General features: G+C 42.8%; 2 protein-coding genes across 6 annotated transcripts in view; one reads left to right on the top strand and one right to left on the bottom strand.

Annotated features, from left to right (window-relative positions):
- The window catches only part of PPP4R4 (protein phosphatase 4 regulatory subunit 4), a 181,529-nt gene that overhangs the window by 54,347 nt on the left and 100,878 nt on the right, over positions 1 to 26,304 (bottom strand). The window contains exons 20-25 of one of the 2 annotated variants that reach the window (XM_036882001.2): positions 25,891 to 25,960; positions 25,390 to 25,473; positions 25,001 to 25,094; positions 23,299 to 23,369; positions 18,713 to 18,860; positions 13,073 to 16,270 (exon numbers count right to left, since the gene is read on the bottom strand). In XM_036882001.2, the coding sequence (XP_036737896.2) occupies positions 16,246 to 16,270; positions 18,713 to 18,860; positions 23,299 to 23,369; positions 25,001 to 25,094; positions 25,390 to 25,473; positions 25,891 to 25,960 (492 nt within the window). In that variant the 3' untranslated portion in view covers positions 13,073 to 16,245. Of the gene's footprint in view, positions 1 to 13,072; positions 16,271 to 18,712; positions 18,861 to 23,298; positions 23,370 to 25,000; positions 25,095 to 25,389; positions 25,474 to 25,890; positions 25,961 to 26,304 lie in introns of those variants that run through there. The other variant, XM_057488175.1, reaches the window with a different exon arrangement.
- SERPINA10 (serpin family A member 10) lies at positions 806 to 13,167 on the top strand. Of its 4 annotated transcripts, XM_036882010.2 has the most exons (7): positions 806 to 941; positions 2,139 to 2,257; positions 2,794 to 3,063; positions 6,711 to 7,522; positions 8,753 to 9,026; positions 11,280 to 11,430; positions 12,976 to 13,167. In XM_036882010.2, exons 4-7 carry the CDS (start codon positions 6,760 to 6,762, stop codon positions 13,165 to 13,167), a joined length of 1,380 nt encoding a protein of 459 aa, XP_036737905.2. In that variant the 5' UTR covers positions 806 to 941; positions 2,139 to 2,257; positions 2,794 to 3,063; positions 6,711 to 6,759. The 4 variants fall into 4 exon arrangements, with proteins under 4 accessions (XP_036737905.2, XP_036737903.2, XP_036737904.2 ...); XM_036882008.2 differs by lacking the exons at positions 806 to 941; positions 2,139 to 2,257; positions 2,794 to 3,063 and adding an exon at positions 4,173 to 4,296; XM_036882009.2 differs by lacking the exons at positions 806 to 941; positions 2,139 to 2,257; positions 2,794 to 3,063 and adding an exon at positions 4,428 to 4,585.

A 26,304-nucleotide genomic window follows, 5' to 3' on the forward strand; every position in this document is an offset into this window, starting at 1 on the left:
CCACTCCCACTCTTGGACGTAGCACTTGGAATCCTGGGCAGTCTACCCATCCACTCTGTTCCTGAGGCTGGGCCTTAAGCGATGCTGACAGCAGCCCCATTCGCCACGCCAGGCACTGGGCAGACGGTCTGTCATAGACAGCTCATATACTCTTAGAACGACCCACCTGTGCAGTCAGTCCTGTTGTTCTGGTTTACATTTTACTGTCTTGGAGACACAGAGAGGTTAAGGGACTTGCACAGCTGGTCAGATAGTGTGCTTGATTCCAGTCTGACTCCCATGTTGGAGTTCTTAATGACGAAGTAAAACTATTCCTGAAGGGTTATTACCAGAGGGGAGCATGGCCTCAGTCCAAGCAGGACTGTCTGAGTCAGGATTTCACCAGGACGGGTGGGGCAGGCCCACCTAGAGGTGACTGACATGTGCCCACCTGGGGAAAGAGGCCTGAGCAGGAGCCCAGATGCGTGCGGGCTACAGGCAAACACCTGCCTTCCCGGCACAGGACGGGCGCCGGCTTGCGCAGCTCATGCAGCTCATGCAGGGGAGCTCTCCAACTGAGTGCTGGGTGGAGAAGGAGGTTGAGGCTCACATGACAAGGGGCACAGAGTGGGAACAGTGCCCCCTACACAGCTGGACCTTGGGGGTAACAGCATCGGACTCCAGAGACCCAGTTCTGCATGGCATGTGAGACTGGCAGCTTTGGGAGCCCCCAGAGGTGGCACCTTGGGCATCTGCATCCTTGTCCCTATGGTGGCACAGCTGCAGTGATGTGCTGGGGCATCTAACACAGATCCCAACTCACAGGAGACCTCACTGCAGGCAGACAGATGGTGAGCACGAGAGGAGCCACAGGGCAGGCATCACAGCACAGAGGACCGTCCACAAACTCACGTGACACATCCCTAGAAGGAGACCTGGCTGAGACTGGAGGCTGCATTGAGGTGAGGTGGGGTGGTCACTGCCCATGGCTGCAGAAGCCTCTGAGGAAGGTCATAACCCATTCCACCCTCCACCCCTTTGCCCCTCTCCAGCCATCTCCTAATCCTTACTTGAGAAGGGTGTTTTTTTTTTCCATTTATAACTTAAAACCCAGTATCTTTTACTTGGAAAATAAATAATAGAGCTTCCAGAATGAGATTATAAAGCTTACCTTTGAACTTGCCTCTCCCCCTGCTCCAAAACCTTCAGTGGCTCCCTACCGCCCCCACCCCCAGATCACCACATCCCAAGAGGGAAAGGACCCTTCTCCCTCTACTTGCCTATATTGAAGATCCTGCTTCCATTCCAGAGCCACTTCAAGTCCTGCCACCTGCACAAGGTCACCCTGGGCAGCGAGTCCCTCCCAGGTAGAAGGACCATTTATTGTCACAGTAGGAGGCTTTGCTGGTGAAGTTAGGAGCTTAGGAGGCAAAGCACTGCCTTTGGAGTCAGAGTTCAAATCCAGAGCTCTGTGTTCTTCAACAAGTTACCTGACCTCTCTGAGCTCCGTTTCTTTATATCCTCTAAGGAAAAGCATATCATTTCTCTCCTGTTTGAGGGTTCCTTTGACTCCACCAAAGAAAAAGCCCATCTCAATGAAAGCTTTGCAATTTAGCTCGCCGGGCTAGGCAGACCGCAGGTACTAACCAGTCACACTCCTAGTCAGCCGGAAGCTGACCACACCTCGCTGGCCACTGGCCCAAGCATGGCTTCTCAGGAGCTGGCCAAGCAGGGTGGGGGGGCAGTCGGGAGCAGAAGCAGAGACTCCAAAGGCCAGAGGGGAAGGCAGAGAGGCTGCTCGGCAAACAGCAGGACATGTGCCCCCCACGCATGTTGCAAGGACTCTGGAAGTCTCTCTTTTCTACTTGCACGCTACCCACCTGCCCAAGATTTCCTCCTGATCCGATCCACACAGAGCAAACTGCCTGCTTCCAGAAGGCCGATCATGCCAATAACTGGCCTTAGTGTCTCTCAGACATGTAGCCCTTAGGTGCCAGGACAGATTCCCGTTAGAAGGCCCCTGACCTCGCCTCAGGGTGGCTGTGGAAAGGAATGTGCTTCCTGCCTGAAGGGCTTCCTGAAAGGATGGTACTGCCCCCTCCCAGTTCATGCTTCACCAGAGGCCTTCCTGTCAGATCTTTCCCAACCTTTCTCTACAGAGGCGTGTGATGAGCTGGAATCAAGTGCAAACTGGAAGTCAGATGGCCTGGTTCTATTCTGGCTCCAACGCGGGCAGGAAAGACCTTAGTGGGCATGGGCCAGCATTTCCAAATCTGGGGTGAGCATTACCTCTGAGGTTCATTCTGGCTCTACGTTACACAACAACCATTCATTGGCACCTCCTACAAGTACCAAGCTCTTCCCGGCACTGTCTCGCTACAGTCCTAATAGCTCAGCCCCCTTTTACAGAGCAGGAAACTGAGGCACAGTGAAGTTAAGGAGCTTGCTCAGTGTCACACAGCTGGTGAAAGAACTCAAGCTACAATGGTAAGCATTGCGCTTGACCTGTGGGCAGAGAGCTTTTGAGCCAGCATTCCTGGGGAGCCAGGGCTCAGGCCTTAGGAACCTTATGCACCCCCTTCCTGGTATCAGGCTGGTGTGAGACAGTCAGAGGCCAGGTGCTGAGTTCTGGCCATTTGCAAAGGGGGAAGCCATCTCTAAGAGATGAAGTCATATCCCCAAAGTCCAGCATCTAGGAATGTGGAGAGAAGGACCTGAGATTCAAGTCCAGGGATATCTGGCAGAGGCCCTCACACTCTCCCCAAAGCAATCTGCTGCCTTCCCTTATTAAGATCCTTTTCTGCAACCCAGCAGCAGTGTTCAGAGCCTCCCAGAGGGTCAAAGGCAACACAATGACTGTGTGGCCCTCAGTGAAGGCCATGCTTCACTGCTCCCACTCACTGCTTCCCCTGAGACTGGGCCGAGCCCCTGCACCCCAGCCTGCAGGACGCAGCCCCCCAGCTGCAGAAGGAAGCCACAGGAAGGCCACGCTGCTCTCCAGCTGTCTGAACCAAGAAGCTGGAGAGGCCTCACCCATCTGTACTTCCCTGTGACTGCTTCAGCCTGTGCTTCTCAACAGAGCAGGTACTGCCCCAAAGGAACATTCTGGAAATGTGTTGGGGCACTTTCTCACAGAGATTTAGGAGCACACTTTTGGGGTTTACTGCATGAGGGCTGGAGATGCCAGACCTACTGGAACACACAGGGCCATCCACAGAAGTGACCCAGGTCCCACAGGACTCAAATGTCCACATGGGTGAAAGCCCCATTCATAAGTCACCTGAGCCTAGACCCTTACAGCATCACAGGTGTTTTACTGCATATAAAAACACCATTCCCCCACAAGGTTTTGATTCCCACTGAATTTTCTATTAAGACAACTACTGTGTAAATCAGAGGAAGATTAATATTTTAGTCTTTTTAAATCAAACATGTGTCACCACTGCAGGAAGCCATATGGCTGGAAGTAATTCTGGTTGTAGTATTGCACAGCCAATACAACAGGTGTGCAGTACAGGGATTCTCCGACTGGTCTGACAGCATCACTACATCTTCTAGTACAGTTAGGTCAGATCATTTCTATACTAGAGTTTTTCTTTTAGTTTTGGTCAACATGATTTCAATATAAATAGAAATTTCATTTCAGGCAATAAGGGGCACTTATTATAATGAAATACATTATTAAAAAGAGAGTCTAATATTCCTGAGAATTTTTGTCTTAAAGGGTCTCCATCAGCCTTGACTTTGGGTACTTGAAGATTCAAGTCTCATGAGTCCATGAACACCATGCAGTGCTAAGTTGACCCTAAAATAGGCTTTGTATCACCAGTAGTGATTTACCTGTCTTTCTACTGGACTGAAAATTCCTTGGGAGGGTTGGAAGTCAGGTCTTAATCATCTCTGTTCCTGTTCCCCACCACGGTGCCGAGCCCTGGGTTGGGGACTGGGGAGGCCTCTGAGGGATCCACCATCACCTTCCTTCACACAAGGTGCTCAGCACCTGGAACAACACCACCCCACAAGGAGCTAGATCTTAGTAGGGCAGCACCTCGAGTTGAGCAGCAGCAGCTCTCATGGTAGAATTCTGGTCATAGTCAGGGCTGCAGGAGCAGGTGGAGAATATGGGAAGCCTCTTTCTCCATCTGTGCTTTTCCAGAAATGCACCATCTCCACCAGGATGTTAATCAGTAACAGGTCCCATGGGGCAGCATACTTTGGAATAGCAAATATTTGGTGCAGGCTTTCAGCTGCAGACACTGACCTTCTGTCTTTGCTCTGAATGAAGGATCTTCCCAGGTACCAGGGGGCCACTCACTGGTAAGAGCCGGCGGATTAAAAGACTTTCAGTGTCTAACCAGTGAGGGGAAGAGATGGTCTCGGGGTCTCTGGGTGGGTTTCAAGGTGAGGGGGTGGGTGTCTGGGCAGTACCAAGCGTCACCACTAGACTGGATAGGGCAGGAGTGAGGTAAGAGGCATGTTGTAGACACAGGGGCCTTCCTCTGCAGGAAGGTGGCCAGAGGAGGCTTTTAAGGCTTGAGGCTTGCACACTCACTGTGCAAGCCACGCTCAAGTCCCTGACTTTCTTCCCAGGAACCCTGCTGCCCAGGTGAGCCAGGCTTCCCCTTCCAGGGCAGGGGAGGTGGGTGCTACTCCAGGTACATTTGGGTCTGAGAAGTGCCAGATGAGTGGTTGATTTCTTACCACTAGAGTTCTACTGAGAATGATGCGTCCTTCGCATGCTCGGTGGCACCTGGTGCTGGGAGGGGGTGCCCCTGCCTATATTCTGTTCTGTTCAGTAGATGAACAAAGATTTTAAGGGACACAGGGGACTGTCAGTAAGCAGCATGTAGAGGTGCCCATGCATTCCTGGGCTGCCAGTCCAGTCTGAGGGAGGAGCTTCAAGGTAAGACTTAGCAGTCAGAAGGAGTGCCATCTATGTAGTGCGCCAGGATCATTTCCTGATGACTGTCACAGAGGGAACTCACTCTGAATTCAGGAGTATCCTGCACACGGGATTCATTTATCAATTTACAAAGTATAGTTAACCCTTGAACTAAATGGCTTTGAACTGCATGGGTCCATTTTATGTGGGTTTTTTTCTAGTAATTCAGTTGGAAAATTTTTTGGAGATTTGCAACAATTTGAAAAAAGCATTTTCTTTTCTCCATCTTACTTTATTGTAGGATACAGTATACAATACATATAACCTACAAAATATTTGCTAAGTGACTGTTACTGGTAAGGTTCTGGTCAGCAGTAGATTATTAGCAGTTAAGTTTCTGGGGAGTCCAAAGTTATATGTGAATTTTTTATTGTGCACAAGGTTAGCACCCTAACCCATGCCTTGTTCAAGGGTCAACTGTAGTGCTAAATGCTGTAATACAATGAAGTCATGACCTGGGGTACAGTTGGTACACTGTGGGAAGTACTCACCCAGCATTTGCAATACTGGAGTGACCCACTGAACAAGGCCTTGCCATACAGAATCAGGCAGGTTCCTCTAAACCCTGACATTCAGGAAACACAATAGAAGTAGTTCAGTGAGTAAGGCAGTGCCCCCCAGACTGCAGAAGGAGCAAAGCCCTGAATTCTGTGGCACCATTTAGCATAAGCAAGGAGCAATGTACCGAGTCCTAGGGCCAGGTGTCATTTTGTATCAACTAGATGTGCAGCCCCCTGCATCTGGGAGAAGAGGCCTGGAAACGTCACCCTGTCACATTTTGCTACAGGTGGTCTGGTTCAGAATGAGGGTTTCTGCTAAAAACTGCAGCCTCCCCCTCGCCATTGCACTGGGTTGCCCCAGAAGGGAGTGGGGGTGTACAGAGACAGCCAGGTGGCCACCCCAGTCCACTGATATTTATTCAAATGGGAAACAAACAGGTGCTGAGGAGCCAGGCTCTGTACCCCAGGACACGAAGGAGCCTAGAGAGGTGGTGGGGAAGGACGGCTAGCGGTGAGAAGGGTGGGGTGTGGACACCCACTGCCGTGCTGGAAGGCGGGCCCCACCAGAACATGGGACCTGGGGCACGGAGAGCCAGCACGCACCTCACAGGCTGCTGTGAGGACCAAGTGGAGCGTGGCCAGCCCCCATGCAGGATCACCTGGCTGGTCATCAGTTTCTCTCGTGGGGAGCCCCGGGCATAGGGAATGAGGAAGGTGCAGCAGGAGCTGCGTAACTGGCCCGGCGCTGGGCGGAGTGTGCAGGAGAGGTGCAGGGGAGAAATGTGATCACAAAATCAGGCAAATCCAGCCCTTGCCCTGATCCCCACCCAGACCCTCTAAATCCCCAGCCAAACATGCCCCAGACCAGGTCTCCACAGCCCTGGGTGGGCTGTTCTGTGGCCCCACGATTGAGGCAATGAATGAAACAGATCAATACAAGATTTGTGAAGACCTCCCGGGCGGGCCCTGCTCCGACCCACGCCCAGTCAGGGCCAGGCCCAACCTCCTCCTCTTTAAACTCCACCCCTTGTGGAGGAAACGGGGTGGGAGGGGAAGTAGGGGACCAGGAGCTGCCGGAGGGCACAGCAGGGGGTGGGACCTGTGAACAAATGCAACCCCTACTTGCCCCGGGCCTCCGTGAGGCAGGGCTCAGCTGCTTGAACCCGGGGGTAAGACACTGACCGCCCCACGCAGGAAGGAAGGGGGGTCTCGGGAGGATCGCACCATGACCCTGGGAGGAACCGCGGTATCAGGCATTCAAAACGATCTCTGCCCTCTGTTCTCCCAAGGACGCCCTGCTGCTGAAGGGAAGCACTCCGTGGCCTCCCCAGTGACCAGATGAAGGTGGTGCTGGGCCTCCTGCTGCCCTGCCTCCTGGCCGAGGTCTGGCTGGTGCCTGGCTTGACCCCCGACCCCCAGCTGCCAGAGGCCCAGGCTCAGCTGACCCCCACTGCCCAGAATGGGACTGGAGAGGAGGATGGGGATGAGGCGGCCAGGGACAAGGAGAACAGGGCCGAGCGGAACGGGGATGAGGAGGACGGGGAAGAGGAGGCTGAGGAGGCTGAGGAGGCTGAGGAGCCCTGGCTGACGGCCAGCGGGCAGCAGCTCTCTGAGGAGACCGCCAACTTCGGGTTCAGCCTGCTTCGCAAGATCTCCACGAGACACGACGGCAACGTGGTCTTCTCCCCGCTCGGCCTGTCCGTGGCCATGGCGGCCTTGATGCTGGGGGCCACAGGGCAGACGGAGGCCCAGCTGAGGCCCGGGCTCTCCCCGCCGGCCCGGAACCAGAGCAGGCCTGTGCCCCGGCAGGCCCTCTTCAGGCAGCTCAGAGACAGTCTCTCCCGCAACCGGGAGCTGGGCCTCACCCAGAGGAGTTTCACCTTCGTCCAGGAGGATTTTGATGTCAAAGAGACCTTCCTCAATTTATCCAAGAGCTATTTTGATACAGAATGTGTGTCTATGAATTTTCACAATGCCTCACAGGCCAAAAGGCTCATGAATGAGTATATTAAAAAAGAAACTCAGGGGAAAATTCCCAAACTCTTTGATGAGATTAATCCTGGCACCAAATTAATTCTTGTGGATTACATCTTGCTCAAAGGTACTTGGACACCGTGTTCTGCTCTCCCAAACCTTGGGTCCCCACACCCATCTCTTTCCTGCTTTTGGCCAGCGTACAGCGAATGCCCAACGACTTTCTGCAAACACGTTTTCAGGTTTCACAGACTGAAACCCGCACTGACCGCGTACAGTGGGGCAGGCACAGTGCTGGACAAGCTGTCCCGTGATGCCTTGCCCTGGCGACCCACGTGCTTGCCGTCCATTCCAAGCCCTTGCGCACAGCTCTCCTCTGACATTCCGACACAGGGCATCTTCTGGGTCATTATAAAAAGAAGGCATATCATCTGAGAGTTTGAGGGTTACATCTTTGCTCCTCCACTCTCTACTTTTGTGACCTGGGACAAATGACAAAGTCGCTTGTCCTCAGCTTCTTAATATAGAAAATGGGGACACTCCCACGTAATACAAAGATGGAAGTGAGGCTAAGAGAGATTAGCTTGCCCACGGCCACTCGATAAACGGCAGACGCCAAACTCAAACAGGGGGTTCTTGACATGATGATCCCAGGGTCTTTCTATCGTGCCTCTCCTGTGGGGACTGGACTTGTGTGGCCGCTGCTGTAGCAGAAAGCCTGTGCTGGGGGACTTGCAAAGTCTGGAAGGAGGAGGTACCTCCAGTCAGCTGGGCCACGTGCCCAGGACAGACCGTGTGCAGAGTCGTGCGCCCACACACGGGTGGCCTCCTCTGGAGTCTGTGGCCGTATGCCAGCAGGGGTCCCCTGCCCTCAGACCCACCCTACGCAGCGGGTGGGCGGGAACGTCCCCACTGGGGCCAAGGTGGGCTCTGCTTGCCCACGTACGCACTAGGCAGAGTGTGGTGGGGCTGCGCCTGCAGGCAGGAGCAGGGAAGCCAGTCTTCTCCAGGCTCAGGGAAAGGGAGCGAGTGTGGAAGGATGTGGGTCGGCAGCACGCTGGCTGGAACGAGAATGAATTTTGTTCAGGTCCAGAATGAGGGAATGAGGGATGGTTAGGAGCCACTTCCTTTCTTTTGTGCGTGAGTCCAACAGGGCCTGCAGGGAGACCCATGTTTTGATGGCTGGGGAAAGAGGCCCTCGAAAGCTCATCTTTGGGGAATTTATTTTGCCTGCTTGAGCTGTGGTCAAAACAAACCCCTTCCAAAGTGGGGGCGGGAAGGGGACCCTCTGTTACTATAGAAAGAATGATTCTCAAGGAGGGCGGCCTCCCCAGTGAGTTCTTCTTTGCCTGCACAGGGAAATGGCTGACCCCTTTTGACCCTGTCTTCACCGAGGAGGACACATTCCACCTGGACAGGTACAAGGCGGTGAAGGTGCCCATGATGTACAGGGCGGGCAAGTTTGCCTCCACCTTTGATAAGAATTTTCACTGCCATATCCTCAAACTGCCGTACAGAGGGAACGCCACCATGCTGGTGGTCCTCATGGAGAAAATGGGTGACCACCTCGCCCTTGAGGACTACCTGACCACAGACCTCGTGGACACATGGCTCAGAAGCATGACAACCAGGTACCGCTCTCCCCTCACCCCACGTGAGCTCAGCCTTCCCAGCCTTACTCACGCCCCCACAATTTTATGGTGCATTACCATCCCCCCAGTGAGCTGTGGGCCCCCCGAGGGCAGGGGCTTCATTTGTCCTGGTTTCTACCCCATCCTGCATCCTCACAGTGCCTGGCTCACCCGCTCACTGAGCCAGCACTTGCGAAAGTCCCCCTCAGGGTTAGGCGCTGTGACCCATGTAGGATGTGGCCCTCAAGGAGCTCACACTCTGGAGGGAGACAAACAATAAGCTAACAGTGTGAGGAAGGGTTGGCACAGCTGGGCACCAGGGGAGACCTCAGAAGGCAGGGGCAGCAAGCAAACCCTGGAGCAGTAAGTATGGCCGTGTGGCTACCCCAGGGGAGACAAGGGAGATAGGCACGAGCGTGGAAGTCTCGGGATGGGAGTGTGCTCCATGGGTTTGGGGACCAGTAAGATGGCAGAGAGGCCACAGTGGTTGGAGATGAGGTCAGAGAAGAACTAGGGGCCCAGTCCAGCAGTACCATGCGTTACAGGCACCGGACAAGACTTGGGATTTTCCTGAGGGTGATGGGAAGTCACTGGAGAGGTCCAAACAGAGGGGCAACATCATCTGAGGTGCGTTTTAAAGGGCCACACAAGCCCGTGTGCTGAGGAAGGACACTAGGGGGGTGCAGAACAGGCAGTGAGACCAGGCAGGTTCTTGTAACCATCCAGATCGAGTGCTGCCCTCGGGCTGGGGCTGCAGTGGAGTTGAGGAGGAGCAGTTGGATCCTAGATGGATTAGGAAGCTAGAGGTCACAGGGTTTGTAATGCAGGGGATGTGAGTGAGGAGCTGGGGTGGGGGAATCAACAGTGTGTGCAAAATGTTTGGCCTTAGTGACTAGAAGGACAGATTTGCCATTTACACAGATGGGGGTACCGGGGGAGGAACAGGCCTGGGCATGAGCTCCAAAGTTCAGTATGCAACACCTGAATATTAGAAATGTCTACCAGATGCCCACGTGGAGCTGGCGAGAGGCAGATGGGTCTGGAGCTGAGGGCGGGGTCCAGGCTGGAGATGGGAATGTGGGAGTCGTGGTACACCGATGGTGTGGACAGCCACGGGGCTGGACGACACGACGTGGGGAGAGGCCAGGGGCGGAGAGGAGAGTCAAAGGCACCAGATGTTTGTTCAGTCAGTTAATCCACCTACTGGGGTCCGAGAAAGACAGCAGCAGGGAGGCCCCCACCGCTGTGCGTTCTGGACCCAGTCAACCTAGAACTTGGCAGAGACGAGTCCAGCTGATGGTCCCCACTGTTAGTTTTAGCTTCACTTGTCTTTTTCTTCCAATTCTTAGTGCCTACAGAAGGACCTCAAACATAAAAAGCTCTCAACAAATGTTTAGCTGAACAAATTTATTAAGCAATCATTAAGACATGTCATATCCTCAGGTACATTCCAGTCTGACGGCCTGGCCCAACTCTGTGCACTTGAGAGAGAGCAAGGGATAATGTGAGCAAAAGGAGGCGAATGTTGTGCGAGCCCCTATCTACACCAGCCATTGCTCTGGGTACTTAACAAGTACTATTTAATTCTCTGAACAACCCTAGGAAATTGGTGTTGGTATTTTTTGGCTATACTTCACAGACTAAAAAATTGAGACAGACTTCTTTAATTTGGTATCAGTTAGTAGTTCCATGCTTTTTATTTTTGAGCCACAGAACTCATCTTTCCAAACACAGCGTTTTCAAAGGAGAACTCCAGTATAAAGCAGATAATATCAGAGTTTCTTTGGCTAACAAGAGATAGGGGCTGACAGTTTCCTTCATTCGCCTCCCACTGTCCATCCCCCAACTCCTAAGGTTCGTCTGAAACCTAGGGGTCTGTACCACCTAGATTGAATGCAGCCACCATCCTGGAGTCTGCAGGATTACTGGAAGTGGCTCTTTGGTTCCTCTGAGTTGCTTTTAAAACACAGGGAAATGAATACAAAGTATGGTGTTCTCTGCTAAAGAGAAAGTGAGTCGTTGTCTGGGAAATGAAACCCATTCGCTGAAGCTGGAGTAATGTATATTTGCTAAGCCAGAACTATTTTCTCTGCACCAGAGCATGACAAAAGAATGGAATGAGCTATACATACTGTCAACTGAGGGATACTCGTTAGTGGAAATAATCATGGAGGAAGAAAAAAAGAAAGTGTGGCCTTTCTGGTGGTCAGAGTCTGTGTCTACATTTCACCATTATATGTACTTGTACCACAGAAGGATGGAAGTTTTCTTCCCGAAGTTCAAGCTGGAGCAGAAGTATGAGATGCATGAACTGCTTAAACAGATGGGAATCAGAAAAATCTTCTCACCCTGGGCTGACCTAAGCAAACTTTCAGAGGCCACAAGAAATCTGAGAGTCTCCAAGGTGAGTCAGGTCAAGAGCTTTGATTAGAGCCAAACTCCAAGTATGAGACATGACCAAAACCAACAAATACTTTCTCTCTCTCAACCCTCGAGGAGACATCTACCTCTAAAATGGAACTGGTTCACAGATTCATTTAAAATTTCATGAAATCACATCACTTTCAAGATGAAAGAAACCCCCAGAGGTCACCTGGCCCCACTTCTCACCCTTTGTGGAAAGACCCTCTGTTAGATCCTTACAAAATTGCCCTCTAGTTTCTTTCTTTTTGTAAATGCCTCCACTGACAGAGAAGTCACCATTTCTTTGAAAAGGAGCCAATCCACAAATGACTAAAATTGTTTCACACACACACACACACCTCCTCCCTAATTTATACTCTTTGGCCTTAGTTCTTAAAGTTACTAAGAGAAAGCCTCACCACCTCCCACGTGGAATCCGTCAGCTACTCCATTTTCTCAATGGAAGCGTGACTGGCTTTGAAAGGAAGCCACCATCTGTCGTTGAGGGCAGTCTGTGCAGAGCAGGGGGCCAGCTGGCATTCCCGGTCTGTGTTCACTACTGCAGCCAAGAAAATGCTCCAGCATTTCCAGTGGCAGCTGAATCTTATTACATTCTTTCTTAACTGAGGAGTTTGGTTAATATTTCCCCATACGATTCCAATTTCAAGAGAGATTATAAATGGCATCCACTTAAGTAGAACCCAGTAGTATGACCTTGGCCTGTAATCAGGCTGTACCATCTCAGGGAGGGAAAGACAGGCACGGCAATCCTACAGAGCAGTACCCCAAAGAATTTCTACTGTGAACACATTTAAAAAATGAAAAAATGTGCTGCTGTTTTATAATTTAAATTGTAAACCATTAAATATCCTCCCCCTGCTTACTCTGAGAAATAAATTTTCACTCCAGGAAATTAGTGAATTTCCAGGTGTTACTACACTGTTGTTTTCATTATCTCCTCCCGTGGTAAACAGATAGGTACATCACCCACATCAGATGAGGCTCCTGCACAAAAGGGGCTCTCAAATATGACAAGCAGCCAGAGTTACGGAAGATTTCAGGGACCCCAGGGCTTGCCTCAGAGCAGTACCAGGTGCCGGGAAGCTGCTACACATGAAGAACCATGCCTCTATCTTGCTGCCAGAAGGAAGGTCAAAGATTTAGGGTTCCAGGTAGCTTGAAAACCTTCTGAGAGGAGCATCGGTATGGCTCAAGAATCAGTAGCATGAAGTACTTGCTCAGTAAATATTTACTGATTTGGCACTTGTGTGCATAAATTAGCCAGCCAGAGTCCCAGGTCTGCACCCAGAATATATTTCACATTTGGGTTCCTGGGGTCTCCTGGTGTGGTTTTGAGCTTCTCAGGCGGTCCCTGGTGCAACCTCACACCATTCCAGTAAGCAGAGGAGTCCTGTGTGATTTACAATTTAAATCTCAGAAGCATGGCCCCATGGATAGGACCACAGCAGGAAATGGCAAGGAGCTCAATCAATCCCCTCCTCTCCACTGCCACACAAATGATCTTCTACATTATTTCTTTTCCCAGGTTTTACAAAGAGCAGCAATTGAAGTCAATGAAAAAGGAACTGAGGCAGTGGTGGGAACCCTGTCAGAAATTATTGCTTATTCCATGCCTCCCATCATCAAAGTAGACCGGCCATTTCACTTCCTGATCTATGAAGAAACCTCTCGAATGCTTCTGTTTCTGGGCAGGGTGGTGAATCCAACTCTTTTATGATTAAGGACATGCCTAAGTACTTAGTGCTACAGCAGATGCTGAATCTGAGGTATTTGAACCCACAAAATCAGTCTACTGACACCGGGTGACAAAAGAGTGTCCCCTTGGTCCTCCGCTAGTTTGAGCCATTAGACAATCCTCAATATTAAATTCAAATTTGTGTTTGTACGATCTGCCTGGTATGCTAAGCCTCTTTCTAAGAGCCTTTATTACTGACTAAAGACTAGTTTGGTAGAATATCTTGACCTTTCTCTGTTACTCACGTATCTAGACTTGAAAACATGGTAGATCCGCATACTACTTAAAGATGAGGTCTTTGGAGAGGACACATCCACCACGAGTCATGCGCTTCACTCCCTTCACTTCCCTCTGGTGCAAAATATGCATTTTATTTCAATCTGTTAAGGAATCATTTCTTGCTGACTATTTCTTGGTGGTGCAACAAACCACTGGGTGGGGGCATTAACTGAGCCATAGGTCAAGTTCAATACCTTCACTTTACAAAGAGGGGAAACGGGGCACCAGAGACAGGGTCACACTATGACGTTCATGGGCCCCAGGCACTTAAGCCTTCCTCCATAAAAAAATATACATGTATATTTAAAAACTTTTATGACTGCACAGACACACACTCTCACACACACCATAACAACTGATGACTGAGTTGGTCAATTCGTTTATCTTTGCTATAAAATTCCTACTTGACCCAAAGGTCGCATTCAACTTCAGTTCGAAGAGCTCACACGTGCCCACTAACTCACTGCAAAGTGGACACGTCCTCCCAGAGGAAGAGGTCTGAGCTCGGGAAGTCAGATGATGGAAATGAGTTTTAAATGTGTATGACATGATAGAAGAAAACCAGTATATGCTTCTCTCTTTTTTAGTCCTATCTCCAGCTCTACCAGTAAAATTGAGTTCTACAAGTCTGGTTTTTTTTTGCTTATAAAGCTATCTTGTGAGATTCTAGAGCTGTCTTTAAAAACACAAGTTTCCATAATTAACAATAGACAGAGATGTCCCTATATCCCTACAGCTACACATGGAGGGAGATATTTCTTTGTCATATAACTAGCTTAAAGGTCTAATGTGATATGTTGTTAAACTGAGAACTTTTACACAAGTGTATCAATCTTGTTTCTGGTGTAAACTGAGATATGTGTGGATATTCATAACTGCCACCAATTTGTTTTTTACTGTTTTTATATATCCATCCTTGGAAAAATAATTTTAATAAATATGTCAACAATTTTAGAATTGTGTTATGTGAAAAAAAAGAAAACTTCCGAAGTAATTTTGGTTAACTGTCTTAACTGATAATTAGTGAGTAGGAGTAAGACTGCAGCTGACTTCTGTATATTCTGAATCTCATAAGCAGTGGTGATGTTACTTTGTCAAATCACTTTCTTCTTCTCCTGCATGCATGATAGGAAGTAAAAGCTCCTAGCTCTGCTAAATTTATTATTGAACAAATAAAATTAAACTCTCCATTTTATTTCAAGCACCAGAGTCATGCTGACTATGAATCAAAGTGCTGGAAAAACTGATGCCACTTTGATGGTCCCATTAATACCACAAACGGTCTCTCTACACCATAATGTATTCAATTCCAGGTTAGTGATGTTAGCAGAAGACGACATGAAAATAGTTAAAGCAGATTCACAAAGAATGTACGAAATTCCTTTAGCCAGTGTTGTCAAGTTTCTCATACCTATGCAGTTTTTAACTACTCACAAAACAAGTAGTTGAAAAATTCCACTTGCCTGATTGTCCTTAAATGAAAGATACTAAGAATCACTAAAAATAATCAAAAAGAGGCCTTACAGAAGGAAAAGGGGAAACAAGTGACATGGAAAAGTCTCACACTGAGTAGCTGTCCCCTGAGTAATTTATATTTACTGAGAAGCTCTTTACTAATTACTTAAGAACTTACTCTTTAATTAAAGAATAAAAACTGCAGGAAAATATGTAAAACTTTTTTCACAAACACAGGTATCTCATTAACCTATGTTTTATTTTGAGTAAATTCATTATTCATTATTTCACATTATAAAAAGTAACCACACACTCATATGCATTCACAAATTAGATCATCTTTATCATACATCAATAAATTTTAAAAAACAAATATTTTCTATTATTAATATACTTATATGCTGATTGCATTTTGAAATAGAGAAGCTGACAATAGCTTCATACGGTATATCTCAAGAACTGACATTTTAAAATTAAGAACTGTATATGTTCCACAGGCAGATTTTGATGGAAATATTAGCATAAGTACAAATAAATGCTGTTGACATAGCTTAAGCATGATAGCTTGGAGTAACAGCTAATTTAAACTGAATTCATCATTTTAAAGTAAGTAAGGACAAATACAATGTAAAATGTAAACAAAGTATTTATAAAATAAACTCTTCTGTGAAATAAAGGAAATCATCCATCTGTTATTTTTAAGGTTGTAGATAAAAGTTATCAGAAACTGTCGTATTTTCATTGTCAAATTTAAATTTCAGAATATCCAGGCACAACATATTGTTACCACAATCGTAAGACTAATAAAATTGTGGACACCTGTTTGTACCCTTCTCAGTGTGACTTTTCAATTGGGCTTGGAGATTGGTGACAAAATGCAATGTCTTTCTTTCTCCCAAGGTTCCCTCCAAGTGATTATCCAGCTAAAGCCATTTCAATTGATTTGGACTTTCGTATAATTTTTAAGTGTTAGAACTCTAGGAAATTAAATAGATGGCTTCCATTAAACAGAGGCTTCCTGCACAAATAAATGCAGACGGGTCTCTGAGCAGCAGCTGGGTAAAGCACATACCTAAAGGTGGTTTTCATTAATACTTCACTGTGACATTGGGATCCTGTACCACATTATTATTCAAGGAATACATATTCTACCTCCTAGGGAATCTAATTTCAAATACGGAAAGTTTAACATCAGCTGCCAATATGTCTGTCTTTTTCATTCATTAAAAAAAAAAAAAAAAAGCCCCAGCCATTGCTTTAGCTTTTGTCCATCAATCACATTATCTCCAGTTGTCTTTGTTTTGTCTCTTTCAACAAGCAGATGATTTAAAGATTGGATTTTCTTGATTTTCTTTGTCAAGAAAGAAAGAAGGAGGGAGGGTAAGAGAGAAGAAAGGAAGGAAGGAGAGAATAAAAGAAGGAAGAAGGAAGGAGAGAAAAAATAAAGCATAAAAATTTTTATCCATATAATACTTATAAAGTAATTAAATATAATCTACTTTGAATAAACCTAATATACAAGAATTCTGAGTAAGTGAAAAAATGAATTATGTATTAAGCTTACTTGGAATTACCTTTAATTACCAAATCCTATGTGCAGCTAAAATAGCATTCCATTCAATTCATAGAACTTTTCCTACTTTTTTTGTATAGTCATAATGGAAATTAACACAGGTCTAATATATCATAAGGCCTATAACACTGGCCTTAAAAGACATGAGATATGATGCATTCCTGTACTTCCTTTAAGACACTGGTATTCCCAAATATTCCATGTATCATCCCTATGATGCTGGAAAGTTAGAGAAAACTGCATAGAATTTTTTTTTGGAAAAGCAAAACTGAGATACTCAATACTTTCTGAAATCATTTCACAGGCTTATTCTGAGTAACAAACAGGTATTTCCATTTGGATATGGGGTGACTGAATTGTGGGTAACACTTCACAGAACAAAGAGCAATGTAGATCTCCATCACCTACTCCAGCTAAGAGCAGTGTGCGTCCATGAAAAAGTCCCGATCAGAACCACATTATATGGAAATACAGTTATGGCTTAAACATCCAATCACACAATCAGCTGTGATACCTATATTCCTCCTTCAGAATATTCAGAATAGAAGAAACAATGTAATCTGTTAGCAAAGTGCTTGTTTCTAGATTCATTTTTTAAAAACATCTATCATATACAGATAACTGATTAATTATGTATATTATATATATTGAACAAGAAGAAATTCATTCTATAAAAAAGGAAAAATATGCTCACAATGAAAGAACAGATGAAGATAGTAATCTGAAAATTAGGAGTGTTGGCATAAATATTAGGCTTCAATGGTCTTTATATTAAAAAATGTCTATGACTTTTAGAAAAATACGTTGACAAGAGAATGAATTCCATTCTGATGTTATTAAATATGTTCTTCAGTAGAAGAATTCTGGGGCTATCTTTTAAGAGGAAGACTGTCTAGGGTGATAGGGAGGGCGGATCTCAAGATGCCAGAACTGGAAGGTTCCCTGGGGGATGAACCATGAGTCAAGCCTGCCATTTACAGACGGGCGCTGTGAGGTCCAGTTGCTAAGCTGAACGGTGGGCAGCTACTTAGATGCTACTAGAACCAGAGCACAAGGCCCCAGCTCTGTGTTCTCTATAGACCATTAACTTGTCCTGCTTCTATTCTCATAACTTTTAAGAGGAACTTACATAGTATAATCATTACAGCAGTAATTGTATGGGCAAAGAGTCATCTCTGTGAATAAAAGTACCCTTTTTGTTAATGCTGGTAATTTGTAAGATCAATATTGCCTTTTCTATTTACTATTACTTTTTCTGTTGTATAGTCCTATTCTTTCCTTGAACTCCATTCAATAAATTTGTTTCTAATTTTTTAATGCATTTTGAATACATCTATATTTGTATATGTCAACAGCCAATTCAATTTAGAATAAATTACAATACAGTTTGGTTCCTAAAGGGACTCCTACACAGTTTCTGCAAAATGGTGCATTTGAGCAATGTTATTAGAAAATATTCATGAATTAAGTGAAATATGTTTAAAATAAAATTTAAATCCTATTTAAATTCTGTTCTAATCAGAAGGTTCAGGCATCCTGTATGAAAGCATAAACCTGTAACAGCAGTTTGGGCATCCTGACTAAATCACTTCTGCCTTGATCTGATCTCTCATCTTGGTGATGTTTATGGTACTACACTTTCATCAAATGTTTACACTAAGAAAGGCTTCAACAATTCAAACAAGATATAAGTAGCACATAAAAAGAAACCACAGGAAGAGGAGAGTAGAGGCCCTTCATAAACACAACTTTAAGGCACAAATACAGTCTGTAGAAACCTCCAGTTGATTGGACCCACAGCTCTCGATTACATGCCGCAGTGGCATATTTCTTACATGCCATCATTGTACCATCTTTCTGAACCTTGGGCAATTAAATACTGTGCACATAAGCTAGCTGTTTAAAGGATACAATTATACCCCATGTCTTTTCCAAGATTAATTCCCTGAATGCAAACATTTCACAGAAAAATTAATTTATCTCATATATTATTGGGAGCCATTTCAAGTTTCTGGTTGATTCCCTAAGGTTATAATGTCTGCCATAAATAACCTTACATAAAGCATCTAACAAAACAGAGGCACATGTGATAATAATCCCTTTTAATTTATAACATTTCCTCCTTACAGACACTTCCTACTCTTTGGAAAGCATTTAAGTCAGAAGGAAAGCACACTGAGAACGAGTAGATACACAGCATCACAGCTCTGGATTACTTACAAGGTAGCCTTCCGTGGTTGTGAATCTTTACTGCCACTGTTCTTTGGATCAGCTGAGGTGCCTGTCCCACGGGAGGTGCTCGGTAAGGGAGAGTTGGGAGAAAATGAAGTCGAAGCACTACTGGCATTACGAGTCCGGAATGAATCATCTGAAAGGAACGCGAGTATCATCAGACATATTGAATATACTAACAAAGATGTTAACCAAAGAGAAGAAAGGTTAATGATAGCTGACATTTTTTCCTTCTAAATCAGTTTTATTGAGGTAAAATTTATATCTAATAAGCTACGTACATTTAAGGTTTTGACATATGGCATGTGTATACACCCATGAAGTCATCACCACAATCAAGAGTGAACACACCAGTCACTACCAAATACTTCTTCTGCCCTGTTGTGACCCCACCCTCCACTCTCTAGGCAACCACTGATCTGCCTCCTGTCACAACAAATCAGTTTGCATTTCTAGAATCTTATATAAATTAAATCATACAGAATGTACTCTTTTTTTCTTTCTGGCTTTCATTCAGCATGATTACACTGAGTTCATCCATGTTGTGGTGTATATCAATACTTCATTCATTTTTATTGCTGACTGGTGTTCTGTGGCATGGATATGCCAAACTTTGTTCATCCATTCTTCTGTTGATAACATTTGGATTTTTTTCCAGCTTTTGACTATTACAAATAAAGCTGCTATGTACAATCATGTACAAATCTATGTGCACATATGTTTTAATCTCTCTTCAGTGAAACTCTAGGAGTGGAATTGCTGGACCACGTATAGTGATACTTAACTTCATAAGAAACTGCCAAGTTGTTGTCCAAAGTGGTTGCACCGTTTTGCATCTCCCCCAACAATGTACAAGAATTCTGGAGAATTGCTCCACATCCTCACACACACTTGATATTGTGAGCCTTAGTTTTAATTTTAGATATTGGAGTAGCTATGAAGTGCTTTCTCCTTTTTTTTCCTTGTTGCTTTTAATTTATCTTTCTCTAATGATGACTGATGTTAAGCATCTTTTCATGTACTTATTTGTGTATCTTTTGTGAGCTGTATGTTCAAATATTTTTCCATTTTTAAATGGTTGCTTAATTTGCTTAATTGTAATACAAATGTTTTCTCCCAATCTGTGTCCTGCATTTTTTAATGCTCTGTTTCAAAGCACAGAAGTTTTAAGTTTTGATGAAGTCCAATATGTTAATGTTTTCTTTTATGGTTTGGAGAAATCTTTGTCTATTCCAAAATCACAGACTTCTGTATTTTCTTCAGAAATGTTATTGTTTCAGCCTTTAGGCTTAGGTTTATCACATATATTGAGATAATTTTGTATACAGTGAGATAAGAACTGACATTCAGTTTTGGTTATTTTTAAAAATACATATATCAAATTGTTACAGCATCAGTTTTTAAAAATACTATCCCATCACCATTGATTTATCCTGGAGCCTTTGTTGAAATTCAACTGACCATACATGTCAGTGTAGGTCAAATGGTGCTGATTATTGGATCTTTACAGTAAGTGTTAAAATTAGGTAATTTGAGTTCTCTATATTTCTTTTCCTTTTTCAGAACAGTTTTGGCTGTATTCAGTTCTGTGCATTTTGATATATATTTTAGAATCAGCTTATACATTTCTACAAAAAGATTGTTAAATTTTTTTATCAGGATTGCATTATGTCTTTGGATCAATTTTAAAAGAATTGACATAACAATATTGTTTTCCAATTCATAAACATGGTATCTCTCTCCATTTATTTAGGTTTTCTTTCTTTTCATTCAGCAATGTGTTGAATTTTTTAGTATATATATATGGCACATATTTTGTTAAATTTATCCCTGAGCACTTAATGTTTTTTAAAGTTACTGTAAATGTTATTTTTTAAAACTTAAATTTATAGAAAAACTGAGTGGATGGTACAAAGAATCTCCACTTTCCCCTATTATTAACACTTTACACTAGTAGGCTATCCTTGTTACAATTAATGAGCCAACAGTGATACATTATTATTAACTAGAATCCATAGTCTATAGTGTTCAGATTCCTGAGTTTTACCTAATGTCTGTTTCTATCTCAGGATCCATCCAGCACACCATCTTATATTACTGATCAGGTCTCTTGGCTGTGACAGTTTCTCAGCCTTTCCTTTTTTTGATGACCTCAAAGAGTTTTGAGAGACACTGGTCTAATACTTTGCAGGCTGCCCCTCTAGTAGAATTTATCTGATTTATCTGAGGTTTCTCTTAACAATTAGACAGAGGTAAAGTGCCATGTTCATCACATCATACCATACCAACGACACAACAAGGGTCCTATGACATACTTTATCACATTTTATGTATTTTATTTCATTGCTTCATGACAGATCACTAGAAATGGCATTTTTTTAAGCCAAAGAGTATTTCTGAAAACTAGGATTCTTGATGAATTTTACCAAACTGCTTTCCAAGAGTGTTTCATTCATTTTCATGCTCACTAACAATGGCTACATTGCAACTTGTTTCCGTGAATCCTTACCAGCATTCTCTTTGTTCTTTCCCTGCTGTTGTGCCCACATAGCCTTGAATAGAAGGTCATAATTGAGGACAGGCAAAAGTCACCACATGTTAATGACAGGCTCTTGTTAAGTATAAAGTATTCAGTTCAACCTTTCACACCATGCCATTGATCTTTCCTTTCAGTTTAACTAACCCTACTCTCTTACACTCATTCCATGGTCCAAATTGGCCTGCTGTTGCTTAGAAAACATCAACAGGTCTTCTTTATGACAGGTACTCTGCATGGGATGTTATCCCATACTCATCTCCTTTTGTAAAAATACTAGCATACCATAAGGTTGATGTCAAATCACATAAACATCCTGAAGCCCATTTTAAGTCTCACAAGTAAATAAAATCTCTTCTCTATGTGAAGACCTTATACATTTGCTAAGAGACATTTTGCTTCCATTTGCTTTTTAAAGATCAGGTATGTAATAATTATACAGTGAATTTTTCCTCAATCTGTACTTCATTAAATAGTAAATAATAACCTAAGAGATATTTCATCCACCTATATTCCCTCTCCCCAAACTAATGTTGAACACTTAAGATGATATTTTCCAAACATTTTAATTAATTAATTAATTTTAATTAAAGATTTATCCTTATAAAATACATGCTTTATTTAAGACTGAATGTTGAGTGTTAGGACTCGTAGATCAAATACATTCTGTTGATTCTCAAAGTGACTTAAAAACTAGCAAAGGAGAAACTGATGAAATTAATGCACATAATTAACTTATAAAACACCAGTTCTGAACCAATATTCTTTATGACTGAAGCAAAGAAATTTCTTGGCAAGAATTGTTCATTTCCATGTATATTTAAAAATTTTAAAGGCACTCTATATTATAAACAAAGTTCTCAAACCAGAATGTTCCTTAGCTTCTCCTAAAGAATTCACTGCTTTGCCAAGATCAAAGTAATCAACAGTTTTATTATTTATAACCCTAACTTCAAGAATGTTGATAAAACTTTAGTTCAACAACTTTCTATTATCGAATTAACTCAGGTTTCTTATGATACTCATGATCTACTATGTAGAACCACTCTATGTATTGTATATGAAGTCAGTTGCTTTAATGTTTAATGTTAGATTTTCTGTTCTGGCAAATGAAAACATACTGTTTACAGAACAGTCAATGAGTATATCTACATCTATTCTTCATGAGAACTAAAAAATAATAAATAAAGAGATAAGAGAATGAGAGAATACTCCAGATGTAACCTAAAAAGGAAATGCAACTGAACTTTTGAAAATTTCAGGCCTTTGAGTAGATTTGCATTCTATACACTAAAAAATTACCACAGATCAATATTATAATTTTCAACCAATATTGCCAAGACAAAAAGTTAAAAATATAGCCACTAGCAATTTCTAGTAATGTATCTTTCCCTTATTATTAGTATACTGCTATGTTCTATTTTATAAGCCAAAGGTCAGCAAACTGCAGCCTGTGGGCCAAATCTTGCCCATTGCCTGTTTTTGTAAATAAAGTTTTACTTGACCACAACCAACCTATTAATTATGTATTACCTTTTGCTGCTTTTACTCTACAGCAGAGTTTTGTGTGACAGAAAGGTAGCCAACTTGTTGGCCAAAAAAGCCTAAAATATAACTATATGACCTAATACAGAAAAAGTTTGCTGACCCCTGGTATAAACTTCCAAATATATAACATTGTAAATGTTTAGTTGTACATGATTGACAGTGAAGCACTACTGTTTTAAACTTCCTTAAAAATTACTGCAAAAATTTTTAGTCTCTAGGCCTCAGCAGGTCCTCAGACCATAGTTAAGATCTAGCCTATTGTCCTTTTTCCTTTTTAGAAGTATTGACGTCTGAGTCCTGACACAATGGAAACAAAATAGTGTAGTCAAGTATTTTCTCAATTCCTAGGGAAAAGTTTAGTTTTTTAGGTATTTGATAAAGACATAAATTTAGGGGAAAAACTATATATAGAAATAAAGAAATAGGTCATTTAGAAAATTATATTTTATTAAGTTTAGCAATTTTTTAAAGAGCTCAGATTTCTACTTACCGGTTAGTGAAATCACAGAAGTCTTTGCTAACCCTGAGACAGAAGTTGTATATGGTGCTGTAGAACTTTTACTAGAAAAGAACATGATTTAGTTTAAAATACAAGAACATACTTCCTTCAATCACAATCACCTGACATTTGATCTTTTCTAAGCTTTTTTCTTTTAATGCTTTCCTCTACTTAGGAAAAATGTTTGCTACCTTTATTTCTTTACTTATTTTTTACGTTCCATGCCTCATACAATTACTTTGTCTTAAATTTAAAATAATTCCCTTAAACTTATGCTACATCATAGCAATGGTTTTTCTTTTGACATTCAGCTAAAACAGGTAAGTAATATGGATAAAATGTTCCTGGAAATAACTTATCTTTAGTTCTAATCTCTTTTGTCCATCTCAAGATCACCCTACTGACTAGGAGCTCCAGACAGAGCTATTGATAATGCCCAAAATTACAGTTGAAAAGCTAGAATAAGTTGTCTTCGATAAAATAAAAATGTGTTTTTGCCATATTTTTCTTGATAAATACTTTTAAACACACATATATCCTCAAAATTACTTTTCTTCTCAAATGATATACAGCTGTCACATACTATATGTATATAATAAATATAAAAAATCATGGCCATTTTATTTATGCTGATTCTCTCTTAATCATAACAGTTTATAATTCTCTCCACTAGGCCAAAGGGAAACTTGACATTCATCTATCATCAGGATAATTCTGTTGTGGTCATTTTACCATAGAACTTTCCAGTGACCTCTTTAGAGACAGAAACAATAGTAAATGGATGTCCAGATCCACTTAGTAATGGGGCACATCCATACCCATTTAGAAGTTAAGTGCCATATGTGACATAAAACCACCTTCTTCATAAAATGATATATGGATTCCACAATGATATTATGTAACAGACAGCCATAGTCTTCCTAGAATGTCAGGATACTTATCTTTTTTTTAAATTTTTTATTTAGGTATTATTGATATAGACTCTTATGAAGGTTTCACATGAAAAAACAATGTGGTTACTACATTTACCCATATTATCAAGTCACCACCCACACCCCAATGCAGTCACTGTCCATCAGTGTAAGAAGCCACAGATTCACTGTGTGCCTTCTCTGTGATACACTGTTTTCCCCGTGATCCCCCACACCATGTGTACTAAACATAATACCCCTCAATCCCCTTCTCCCTCCCTCCCCACCCACCCTCCCACACCCCTCCCCTTTGGTAACCACTAGTTCCTTCTTGGAGTCTCTGAGTCTGCTGCTATTTTGTTTCTTCACTTTTGCTTCATTGTTATACTTCACAGATGAGGGAAATCATTTGGTACTTGTCTTTCTCTGTCTGGCTTATTTCACTGAGCATAATACCCTCCAGCTCCATCCATGTTGTTGCAAATGGTAGGATTTGTTTCTTACTTATGGCTGAATACTATTCCATTGTGTATATGTACCACATCTTCTTTATCCATTCATCTACCAGGATACTTATCTTATGCAAATTGGTAGACTACTGCTTTTTTTTAAATATCAATTCTTCACAGAAGAAAATTACAAATTATTGAACTTGTATAAAATAAAAAACTATAAAACTCAAAATTAACCCTGATTTTATATAATAATATAAATGTTTCATATAAAGATGTATGACTATAAAATAAAAATTCAGTTAAAACATGAATAGCGATAGATCATACCTAGCACACTTGTCTAAGTTGCCATATTTTGCATGAAAAGCTTGATTATTAAAAGACTGGCTTCGAATCAATTTGGACTTCTTGATTTCTTTGCCTAGAGTAATAAGCAGAAGGAAAATACAGTCGTTCAGTTCATCCTTAGCTTCCCCCACCCCATTCTCTCTCCAACTCCCACCATTTCCGGTAAAACACATATGGGTCTAGTTTCCTTTCCTTAGTTTGAGCAGAATGGAGTATCTCTAACCCCTACTGCACATTAAGAATTACAAAAACAATAAACAACAAAAGGCAAAAGGTGCTTTAGAATAATACACCTCATCTAACAGAGTGACTTTCCTGTAATTAACTTTTATAAAAGGAAAAAAGGAAGCAACAAAGAGGTGTCTTACTTGTTGATGGGGTGCCAGAAGAGGGCCCAGGAACAGAAATGGGGATGTTCCTGGGTAGAGTTGTTGGTATCTTAGTGTCTCTACCTAAAACAAATGCTTTTTTCAGTGCTATATTTTCCTATGATTGCTCATTAATCTCCATAAACATACAAGACAACACACAGAATATGAATCATTATCCAAGGTAAGCAACATTCTCCCCCAAATATTCTTACTTCATATATTTACATATTTCAATCTTAATTATTCAGTCATCAACTTCACAATCGTGTTGCTATTACCAAACCTGAAACCTTCCTTTGAAGGTGAACCCCAACACTGACCCCAACCATTTATTTATTCTCATATTCCTAAATCTGTACCACATCAAGTAGCCAATTTTTGAAAACATTTAAAATAAGAAATTATCTTCCATAGCAAATTTAAAAATCAGCATGGCTTTCAGAATGCCAGGATGCAAGTTAGGTGAGACTCAATGACAAAAACCGGAAAAGTACTTACGTTTCTTTTCAAATGTCTTATCACTCATGGGCCTCCCATCACTCTGTTGTTTCTCTTTCTCTAATTGTTCCTATTATTAAAACAGTATCTTAGCATTAAAGATAAGCATAAATAGATTGTTCTAATGAGAAATCACCTTAAACTTGGCAGATACAAATACAGCTCACAAAATTCCTAAAAGTATTTTTTCCTTCCAAACTAGTGTCCAAAGAAGTTAAGGTTTTTTCAGATTTGTGCTCTTTTAACATCTACAGAATGGTATCCTTGAAGGTTTGTCAAGCTAAAATAATAAGTTAAGCATCATTGTTGTATAGCCTTTATATATCCTAGGAGATATTTACCAATTCTCATCAGCAAAATATATTTCACATTTGGCCATTTCCATTTCTGATTAATAAGTGATAAAATAACATT

This window comes from Manis pentadactyla, chromosome 11, assembly GCF_030020395.1.
Source record: "Manis pentadactyla isolate mManPen7 chromosome 11, mManPen7.hap1, whole genome shotgun sequence".
NCBI lineage: Eukaryota > Metazoa > Chordata > Mammalia > Pholidota > Manidae > Manis > Manis pentadactyla.

Bases quoted from the DNA above. Each gene is read 5' to 3' on its own strand.
- SERPINA10 (XM_036882010.2), top strand. From the start codon at position 6,760: ATGAAGGTGGTGCTGGGCCTCCTGCTGCCCTGCCTCCTGGCCGAGGTC. The intron at 7,523-8,752 runs GTACTTGGACAC...TTGCCTGCACAG, and splicing joins GGATTACATCTTGCTCAAAG to GGAAATGGCTGACCCCTTTT. The intron at 9,027-11,279 runs GTACCGCTCTCC...CTTGTACCACAG, and splicing joins CTCAGAAGCATGACAACCAG to AAGGATGGAAGTTTTCTTCC.